At 41.4% G+C, this 11,530-nt stretch overlaps 1 protein-coding gene across 1 annotated transcript in view; it reads left to right on the forward strand.

The window, feature by feature from the left end:
- Nucleotides 1–10,840, forward strand: part of LOC147701162 (lens fiber membrane intrinsic protein-like) — a 121,153-nt gene extending 110,313 nt beyond the window's left edge. Inside the window, exon 5 of the mRNA XM_086929922.1 lies at nucleotides 9,969–10,840. Within this exon, the coding sequence (XP_086786048.1) occupies nucleotides 9,969–10,042 (74 nt within the window). The 3' untranslated portion in view covers nucleotides 10,043–10,840. The remainder of the gene's footprint in view (nucleotides 1–9,968) is intronic.
- The last annotated feature ends 690 nt before the right edge of the window (nucleotides 10,841–11,530 follow it).

The following is an 11,530-nucleotide window of genomic DNA, read 5'->3' on the forward strand; positions in this document are numbered from 1 at the left end:
AAACATGACTTCGGGCCTACCTTTGTAGCCTGACTCGTGCAGCTTTTAACCCTAGAGGTGACCCTGTCAAAAGAAACGTTTTTGACAGAAAACATCCCCTCTTTTAAGTATGAAATAAGTGACTCCCAAGAAGAACTTGTATTCCACGAGATAGAGTGCCTAATATCTGTAATAGGTACATGCAAGATTCATGTAATGTTAGCATGTATCTACAGTGGCGAATCCCCAAAAGCTATTTTTATAGGAAAGTGATGTAGCTGTACTACAAGTCCATAATAAAATCACAACCCTGCTATCACTATTTATTAAAATCCAATTCAATGGTGAATTCAGATTTTTTAATACATATTTAGGAATAGTGGCTTTTAAAAAACCTCCACTTTATCTGCCTGAGCTCCTAGTAGGCTAATTACATTAACCTCCTGGCAGACGGCCCTGCTAGTGCTTCCCCTAAAGAAATGTGGGACAATGGCATACGCCTTTTCAATGAAAGACCAGGGTGTGAGATATGTCACAGGTATCATCTCTGGAAGGACAGCTGGGGAGTGTTGGACCTGGCCCTCTCTTTGGGGTCACCCCCACACTGTTTGCCTTTTACCCTAGCTCTCAAAGCAGTGCCCCGCCCCCAGTCCTGGACCCTTGGAACTGGTGGTAAAGGTGACCAGATAGCCAAAATCCAAAAGTGGGGACTTAACAAATGTTTCACTGAAAACTGCTCTGAGAACCAGGTGGAGACTGGGACCAATCTGCTTGCCTGCCGCCCTAGGTGCATCACCAGTCAGATCGACTTTGAGGCTTCTCCAGTTTTGCTCTTTCTCCGCAGCAGCAAATCTGTTTCAATAGTCATTCGCCAAAGGGGTATCCCGCCTTGTGTGAAATATCTCCTTCTACAGCCCTCTGCCACGTCCCGCTGGAGATCTTTGACTTCCATTTCAGAGGCAAAGTCTGGGAGTAGAAATCGTCACTGTGGCTTTTTGACCAAAGGCTGTCCGATGTCGACTCTCCCTCCTCGGACTCCTCCTGCAACCTTGCCCACTGAACTTTATATTCCCAGAACATTTTTCTCAGAAAGTTTTGTTAGTCTAAAGGTAAGCGCTGAGCATGTTCCTTCCCGAACGGCCATATTTTTCGACTTTGATCTTTTAGGCACTCGTTTTTACTAACACCTATTAGAATTCATAACTCTGGGTCTACTGATTGGATTTTTGTCACTATGGTGGGAAATCATTTATTAAAACATACTCTGTTTTTCTAAATTGGTTTGGGATTTTCCTTGTGTTGTCACTTTATTACTGTTTTTGTGCTGCATAAATACTTTACACATTGCCTCTAAATTAAGCCTCACTTCTTTTTGGGTCAAGCTACCCAGGGTTAAGCACAGGTTAATTTAGTGACTTTTTGTGGTTCACTCTGCATGGGACTGTGCTATTGCTTCACCCAGGTTTACACGTCAGTCAGCCAATAACCCCATTTCTCACATGGATGGTACAGTAACTTCATTAACTTATAGGGAGCGGGGTGAGGCTTGCCCATTCATAGCAAAGTTTAAATGGAGACCTGGGGAAGAGAAGCCTTTTGCTCCATAGGCACTCTGTAACCAGCTTGGCACCGGCCCTGTGGGAGCTGGGGCTAGTACCAGTTTGGTGTTGCTGAGAAGGAGGGGAACACACATTCCCATAAATGCACCCCTGCTAGGTACACAAGCTCCTTGCTTGTGGAGGAGTCTACTATGTCAAGTTTGTCTCTGAATAGTGCACGGTAGGATCGTTTACAGTGAAGAAAATAAAGTTTGCTGCAGAGGTATGAAAGGTTGCTCCTGGGAAAGTTTTTATAATTTGTTAGGAAGTGCAGAGGGTTCACCTCACCCACTGGCTAGTGAAACCTGAAAAGCTGGCTCCCCACCCTCGGCTCATCAAATCACTCTCTGGATCTGCTGAAGGACAGAAGAGGGTAAGGGGCAGATGTATCAAGATTCCGTTTTGCGATTCCTAAATAGCGATTTTTTGCGAATCGCTATTTAGAATTCGCAAAATGGAATGTATGTACAAAATCGCTATTTTTTACTGATTTCTTATTATTCTTTATTTGCGAATTCGCATTTTGCGAATTCGCAAATAAAGAATATTTTCCAATGCATTCCTATGGGCCAGGAGGCACATAGGAATGATAGTGCAATAATTCTCAAATTGCGAATTCGCAATTTGCTAATCGCAATTTGAGAATTATTACAAGGGTGCAGGGGTGTCTCAAAGACACCCTGCTGCACCCCTGAAATCTACATGTGTGTGCATGTGGCACACATACATGCCCTATGGGCATGTATGTGTGTCACATGCCACCCTCACAAATGCCAAAAAGGGCATTTTTAAAAGAAATCGCAAATTACCACCAACTACAAGTTGGTGGTAATTTGCGATTTTTTAACACAAAATCGCAATTTCAAAATGTTTTATACATATCATTTAAGGAATCGCAAAATTTGCGATTCCTTCAATTCTATGGCATAATAAGGAATCGCAAATTATTGTGATTCCTTAAATTGCGATTTTTTCATACATATGAAAAAATGCAAAAAGGCCGTTTGCGAGTCGCAAAAGCCTTGATACATCTGGCCCTAAATCTGCTGTTTGATGCCTGAACCTGCTCCCACTTCCACCCAGGAATCAGAGGTAACTCCAATGGTCAGTTGTATGACCTCCTGTGTGGCTACAGGAACACAACAAGCTGTAAGAGGCCTTTTTTCCAGGTGTTCCCGGCTGACCCACAGCAAGTGAAACGGAACCTGACCCTTCTGGTGACCTCTGATAGATTGAGTTCTGGCCCCTGAGTGTTGTTCCTGAAGTTCTAGAAGTCGTGGAAGTGGCAATTTCGTTTTTATTTGTTGTTCTTTTCATTACATAAATGCAGAGAAACAAAAAGGAATAAAGAAAAAAAAAGATTACAACATCACAGATAATTCTTGGGTTACAGGTATACTAATATCATGTCCGCATAAACCCAGTCGCTTTCAAGATGTCTCTGTCATAGTTAATATGTAAGTTGTCAAGGGAACTCTTAAATGTTTCAGTTGTGAGGTTTTTGGCAGTTCTGCAGCATATACCTGGAGTTGTTCTCTACAGTAGACAAGATCTGAAATCCATTGCTGTTTCGTGGGTTTTTTCCTTTTACCCCAGCATTTTGCCACTCTTCCTTTAGCCTCTATCGCCACACATTTAACACATAATGTATCCTCTTTTAGCCTATGTCGCTGTGGTTATGCAGAGTATGGTAGGTGTAGGTACTTAAAGTGTCCGCAGATTACAATTAGAAATCAACAGACCAGTTTGGGAACATCAAAATACCCAGTCTGCCTGTCAATGGCGGATTTAGTATCTCTTTCCATTTTTTAAATTCTTGATCAGTTGTTAGTGGACCATTAGTTTGCATAGAGGTATAGAGCTTAGTTATCAGCCCTTTGTGTGTAGCAGTAGTCAGCAGTGTGTGCAGTGCACGCAGAGTTTGATGTTCATTGGGGAACTAAGGGAATGTTGTGCGGCAGCATGAAGTTAGTAATATTTGAAAGTTAGAAATGGGTCTGTTTATTTTGAGATATATCTTCTAGACTACTAAATGCCCCTCCTGAATAAATGTTTTTCACGTGCTGCAGGGCGCACTTTATCCAGGATCTCCAGTGTCTTTTTTCATGTGTTGGTGATATTAGTTGGTTATACAGAAGTGGGACTTCTGGTGAGTATAGTATCTCTGTGCGATCACGTGCACACATTCGCTGCCACGCAGCCATTGTACAATGCATGTGTTAAATTGTCTCCTATTGATTTTCTCCCCATGTTAGGTAAAATGGTGTATAATGGAAATGGACTCACCCTACCCCTTTCCACAGCTATATGTGGTATATACCTATGCAGATTGTACCAGTACTGTGCAAACTTAGCTTCAGCACATAGATAGTATAACGTAATCTGGAAGGTCAAAGCCTCCTTGTGTATAGAGTACAGTGAGCACCTCCAGCTTCACCCTGGGTCATTTACCCACCCATGCTATTTTGATAAGTTGTGCTTTTAGTGCCTTAAATAACTATTGTGGTAGGGCAATAGGGATGTTCAAAAATAGATAAAGTAATTTAGGCAGTATGACCATTTTCATAATGGCTGTTCTATCCACCATAGACAATGGTAGGGTATGTGTATCTCAGCATGAAGCCCATGTACAATGGTATTGTACCATAGTTGTTCCTGATGACCCTGCCTGGGTCTTTATGTATCCAAATCCCTAGATACTTTACAGGACCCTCACTTCATTGCAATCTTAGCTCCAAATTGTAGGGTGTAGTAGCCAGTGTCAGCGGGAAGATTAGAGACCCAATTAATGCTAAGGCCCGAGTGCCTCCCAAATTGTATATGTTCCCGTAGAATTAGTGTAACATTGTTGATGTAGTTTTTCACATATAACACCATATAGTCTACATATAAAGAGATTTCCAACTGTTTCTGGGTGAATTTCAAAGCAGAGGAGGTATAATGTTGACTTTTGGTGCAAGAAAGTGGTGAAGAGCAATGGAGAGCGAGGGCAACCCTGCCGTGTTCCATGGCGTGTGGGAATTGGGTCATTTGTATGTCAGTTTACTTGTATTCAGACTTACGGACTGGTATACAATAACCTGATCTATTGTACAAAACCAGCAGGCATGCCCACTCTGTGCAAAATAGTAAACATATATTCTCATTCTTTAAAGTTCAATGCCTTGGGGATGTCTAGTAATTCTGCTGCCATGTCTAGGTGGGTCCTAAATTGGTGGAGGAGCGTGGATATCACTATATGCAGAGAATGTGATGTGGAATGTGTCGGTACAAATCCAGACTTGTCTAGTAAAACCAGATTAGGGAGAAGAGGCATCTGCCTGTTAGCTATTATTTAAACTAAGATGTTTGCATTTGTCTTTATAAGAGATTGCGGCTTGTATGGCTGGCAATAATCTGGTGCTTTGAGGGGCTTATAAGGTTGATTATGAGTGGCTCTCTAAATGAAGGGGGCAATATTCATTTATTGTATGCTTCCTCATATAGCGCATGCATGTATGGTGTCAGTATGGAATCGATTACCTTATAACCTCAGCTTGCCATGCCATCTAAATCAGGAGCTTTGCCTGTCTGGAGGCTGGCTATGGCCTCTTTGATCTCTTCTGTTGTTATAGGATGTGGTAGGAATTCTCATTTGCCATCGGACAGCTAGTCTAACACAGCATTCTCCATGTAATTTATTAGTTCGCCATTGGAGGTAGTAACTGTGTGTTGTAGTAATCAGTATAGAAATCAGTAAAGGTTGCTAATATGGTCATAGTGTCATAGTGTTCCACTCCAATTGGGGATATTGTTTTAGTGACATTGGTGTGTGCCCATGGTGTCTTGAGCTTACTGGCTAGGTTCCTCCCTGGTCTCCCACCTTCTCCACCCACCCCTCGACACTGAATGCTTGTACTTTATATCCTGGTCAACTATTTCATTGTATTCTGTCACCTGTTCTCTAATAGCAGCTAGCACTTTGGAATCTGGGAAAGTTTCATATTGGTGCTGTAGTTCTTGTATCTGACGCTCAGTGTTTTGCATTTATGTACACAGTGCTCTGAGAATATCCGTTCGGTTGCTAATGCATAACGAAAACCTTGAATGCTTTCCACAGAGTGTCTGTGTTATCCAAGTAGCCTGCAATGTCCTCAAAATGTGCTGTATTGCTAGATCTCAACTCTACTCAAAGCATAAGGTCCTTTAGAGCTGCATTCCGGAACCTTCAAATGAACTGTGTTGGTATGTGTATGGGGATCTCGGTCTTAAGTAGGACAGGTACGTTGTCCAATAATGTCTTGGGGAGGTGTGTGATATCATGCATCAAGTCGTTTACATCCTGAGTCGCTAGCCAGTTGCCAGAATGGGACCAGGAGCAATGTACGGTAGATATAAATATGCCTTCATGTAGTCTCCTCAGGTCTATCATGCTGTCTAAAATGTTCTTGGTGGTCCGCTTGCCTTGCCAATCTGTGAATCTGTCTATTGCAAGGGTTTAGAATCAGGTAATGAGGTTGCTCTCCTAAAATATGGTTTGGGTTGTCATTGTGAGGAGTTTGTTCCAGAGTGATGTGTGGAAAGACAGATAGTCAGTGGTAGTACTATTACAAAGTAGCCTTTTTCATGGGAGCATGTGCGTATAATCTGAAGTATGAACCCCTTCTTAATTAGAATCAATATTCCCCACTAGCAGTACCAGTAGGAGGAAGCAAATCTATGTATTGCCCACCTACTAACTATCTTGCCTTCGGTTTCCTGCTTTAGGCGAGTTTCCTGCATGGAGAAATCTATGTTGTGTCGATCTAAGTAACACTTGCTTCATTTTTTGTGGATTATGTAGGCTTCTGACATTACAGGGTAGCAGTAATATGCCATAGCTAGGTGAACCTGTATTACACTTGTGTGTAATTCGATAAATTAACAAGAAGTTTGCCTGTTTAAACCATTTGCTAGATTTGAAAAGTGTGAGTTCCTGTATTGCACCGTTCATGCTCTGTCATATTGTATCTGGTTAATGCATCAACCCTTTCCCTTCCCACGCTCATCCCACATCAGCATCCCAATCATACCAACAACATTCCCTTGCCCACAAAGTAACCTATTACTGTAATAAGGTAAGACCAACCAAAAAACTCAGTCTAAACAAGTAAGAGATGCTAGAGAATGGCATAACCTTACTCTACAGGGGGGTGAGGTCTCCCAGCTGATACTTGCTTGGGGTTTCCCATTGTAAATAAAGACTGAGGTAAATACCTAGTGGGGCAGCAAGCTTGCCGATCAATACTCTCTGGTATGGCAGAGTTTGTAGAGATGCAGCATCATGGGGTGGCACAGCCAGTTCATGCCACTCAATCACTGGACAGGTAGGGGGAAATTGCAGGCAACTGGTGTTCTTCATGGGAATGTAGACCTTTTGAGAGATGGGGTGAAGTTGATATGTTGTATAGTAGATTTCTCATTAGGGACGGAACTGTTTCTTTCAGAGTCATTATGCTTCAAAGCTCTTGTTGGTTTAGAAGTTTATGTCCCTTCGTAAAAAGCTGGTAGCCATCTTGGGTTTCTTAAATATGCATTGTTTGCCTTCTATTGACAATTTGAGTCACACCGAATTTAGCATAGCATACTCTATTTCAGTTTTATCACCGGCAGAGATTTACGCCGTGCCTTTTGCACTGCAAGTGTGAAGTCAGGAACAAATATTACAGAGTTTCCCTCATGGAGAATGGTCCCCTTTTCTTGTAATAGCTTGTGTTCCTGCGTGAATAGTTCATAAGGTGAGATATTTTGGCCTGAGCAAGTGCTTTGGTTGGAAGTCGTGGGCCAGTGACCGATGAGCCATCTCTATTGCAAACAGACGAGTGAACTGTTCAACTCCAAATATAGACTGCAGGAGATTCTCCATGTAGGTCTCCAATTCACCCCTGTTAGTCACTTTTGGGATACCCACTATGCATAGGTTATTTCTCCGGGATCCCATTTCTTGGTCCCCAGACTTTGCCTTGATAATCACCAGTACCATCTCAATGTCTTCCATTTTGCATGCTCTTTCCTCTATGTCCTCTTTACTATCTAAGATGCATTGTTCTGTAGCCATGAGAAGTTGATTCTCTTTATCCAGCCTGGCAGACATTTGATCCATTCTGATGGTCAGGGCATCGATTTTGGTATCTATAAAAAGCAGGCTGTATTGCATTGCCTACAGCAATGCATTTAAGTCTGAAGGGACCATTGAGGACTTTACAGTATCTCCATCTTTTCGTGCTTCTGTGATCTTTGCTCAGTTGTTTATGTCTGCACTTAGTCTCAAAAGTAAATCTCAGCTGTTTATGATCAGATTTCCACCTGGTGTAGGAGTAGCCCAAGATTTATAAATAGCAAGTAATATGCTATATGGAATATAGTCCAATGCACAGTGATAACTAATTGCACCAGGAGCGATGGCGACGGCTCAACAGCGAATGGTGTCCAACCCAGCCACTGCAACTCAATCTCAGTGCAACCATCACTGTTAAGTTAGTGAAGTTGGTGAAGGTCCTGTGTCCCTCCCTAGCAACCCGGGTGGCGGGCACAGGCTGACCCAGGCTCCTTAGTGAGACACAACTTCTGGGCACAGCATTGATCTAAAAATTCAGGGCTCATTTGTTCAAGCACATGTCTGCCTCAGTGCATTAGAAAAGTGCCTAAGATGTTGTAGCCAGGAGGCAGGCACCACAGTAGAATTATACAAATGGCTGGTCAGGCCCAAGCAAAAACCACTACTCTCCTTGTCATCGCCATCTGCAGCTCCTTGTGCGACTGAGCCACCAACATATACTTACCTCGGCCAGACCCTTCTGTCTAGGAATGCCACTAGGTTGCAGCTGGAGGCCACAACACTGTTGACTGCTGGCTCTCGAGCGAACCCAGAAGTGACCAAAAGAAGCTGCTCCAGAAAATGTAAAAAGGTGGGACGAGGAAAATTTTTGGAGTATCAAGACTGCCTAAACATAAGCGGGCTCTCACACAGTTTGAATCAGCTTTAGATTTGCCTCACTAGAGGATTTTGAGCACCAGAAAAAGACTGTGGGGCATGTTTACAAGGTGCTAATGCTGCTGCAGTGTCATTTGTTTTTACGCAGCGGCGGCGCTCGCTCCACACTGCTCCATATTTACAAACTGATGCATTGGGCACAATGTGTCAGTTTGTGTCAGCATGCGTCACATACCTGTCTCAGGTATAATGTATGCACGGTAGGCATTCCATGTTAAAATCCACGTAGAACTGACGCAGTGAAATTTGCAACCTTTCACTGTGTCACTCTATGACTTGACTGTGTCAAAATCCCTACGCCTTCTCAAACGAGCCGTAGGGATTGACATAGGGCTTTTAACATGGGACTCGTCTATGTGTTCTGTTGCATGGTTGGAGTTGTGTCAGTCTTACAACCAACTCCAGAAATGCATCACTTTAGCGTCAACATATTTTTCTGAATTTCTCACAAATCCAGGAATCCTTGTGCCTTAGAGGACTGTATTGTAAATACAGCGCATCCATGGCGTCGTTAGGGCATTTGTGGAATCCGCAAGTAATCTGAAGCATCATGGCATATGCGTAAATTCATGCAAATATGCTCCTTTGTTCAAAAGTATAAATCTTTTGGGCAAAAGAGATAAAAAGAATTTGCTGGATGTGATGATTTTATCTACCACGAAATTTGTATTTCTCCTGCTCAGGGCTTTTCCTGCCAAAACCAAAAGATTCAGCTGTATCTTGTTCCGCGGTTACCAGGCTTCGAGAGGACTTTCTCGGATATAGCTTGCAAGCTTTGACTTCCATTTCATAGACCAGGAAATATACGCTTGGCATACCCAACCAGCGCTTCATCGAGGTCAGCCAAAAATAGTGCCTCCGTCCCGGTCAGCTGCAGTAATTTTTTCTACCGATTGGGGTATACTTTTCCTTGACACTTGTTGCCTTAAGTCTTTCAAAATTAATATTTCTATTTCCCCTTATTAGACTTGTGCCATTTGTATGGCATTTTGCTCATTGCAGTCCTCTGTTTTCTACATTAGTTGTGGGATTTTTATTGTGTTGTGGTTTGACATTTAACTGTTTTGTTACTGTTTAAATACTTTATAGATTTTCTGTAACATAGCTACCAGGAGGTTGTGGCAATGTTTAGAATATTGAAACTGTATTTTACCTTAACAAGCTTGTCCACAAGGAGTATTTGTGGTGGATTCCTGTCCCCCCCAATTAATAAACCATTTTCTTATAGTGGTATAATGTATTATGCAAATTGAAAGTGAGACAGTACTTGAAGTATCAGACATTGCCATAACCTCAGTATAACTAACTGTACATCATTTATCCACACTGAAAATACTGGTATACCCTAGACTAAAATTGTTTGGTTTTCCTTCCTTCAGGTGTTACGTATTTCATGCTTCTGAAAGGACTGCCAACCAAAGAAGAAAACGAAATAGAATATTCAGGCTTATAGGATAATTATTTGAACCCTAGCACCATTTGTCATCATCAAACTTCAACATAGAGCAAAAGGAAGAAAGTCTTAAAAATGGAGAAAGATCAAGGAAGAGAATTTAGCAAAACATAATAAAGGGAGAAAGACAGCAAACAGGATAACCTGCAAGAGTAAGATAAAGATATAGGAAATGCAGGATGATGAAAGAAAGGGACATGAAGTGGAATGTCTGACATTCAGCAAGCATAATTTATTTTCACTAAGGGTGTGTTTACTGTGACTTGAAATACATTAATTAAAAGAACACCAAAGACAATTTAATTATTAACTAACATTGCTTTTAATCTTTTGAACATTCCTTGGAAGTAGGCATATTGTTAACTCGTTTTGCTAACTCTACTAATGGCTTTCGCTGGTGTATCTAAATCCTTAAAATAACCATATTAATGAACATGCACTACGTATAGCACTGAGGGACGTATTTTATTTACTTTTTTGAACAAGGATTTTCAAGGCAAGGTTCTGCAATAATTTATCACTGTGATAACATTTCCTCAACATTACAGCGCAAGTTTTCATTTCTGAGCTTTATGTCTCCCCAGTACTGACTGCTTACTTGTATGTTCTGTTTGCAACTGTGAGAAATATAGCACTGTGATCTAGCTTGTACTGTTATTCAGAATTTTCAAGAAGCAGTTTATACTGTGGCATGTAATAACAGCATTACCTCAGTTTTCTATCACACTTATGCCCACTAGACATGGCACAATATTTATTGAATATGAGGCATTCACTTTAACTCATCATGCACGAATTAAAAAAAAGGACAAATAAATACATAATCAATAACTTAAAAATGACAATACATTTAACCTGCTGAGATTTACTTCATACACACACAATTACTGCCCTCTTCCTTTCAAAACTTGATTATGAATATTGTTACGCTCTGTATATTAACTTGCAGAAGCGGTTACTCAAAAGCTACAGATTTTGAGAATGCTGTAGAATTTTCACTACCTAGCTGGTATTCCCAAATACCAATCTATCTCTCAGGCCCTAGTTCAGTTTCACTGGCTGCCAGTGCATAAGCACATTGATTTCAAGGCTCTATGAACAGCTTTTAAGGCCTTGCATGGCAGGAGCCCAGTAGATCTACAAATAAAATTCATCTAGTACACTCCCCCAAGAGCCCTGCACTCTGTTTCAGCATACAGTTGGTCACTCCTAAATTTAGGAGAGCCAGCTGGAGAGGTAAGACTTTGTTCTTGGCACAGTTCACCACTGGAATGCTATGCCGTTACATTGGAAGTCCTGTACATCTTGGTCTTCTTTCAGGAAGAATTTTAAGACTTGGAATTTTAATCTTAGTTTTTTTTATTTTTTAAAACAAATCTTAGTTAATCTGTCTTCTTCCCTATTTTTGTTTCTGGTTAGCGCCAAAATGCCTCAGGGCATATATTTGCACTTTATAAATCCTATTTCCATTCCATTATTTCACTGGTT

Source organism: Lissotriton vulgaris, chromosome 7 (assembly GCF_964263255.1).
Source record: "Lissotriton vulgaris chromosome 7, aLisVul1.2, whole genome shotgun sequence".
Classification (NCBI taxonomy): Eukaryota; Metazoa; Chordata; class Amphibia; order Caudata; family Salamandridae; genus Lissotriton; species Lissotriton vulgaris.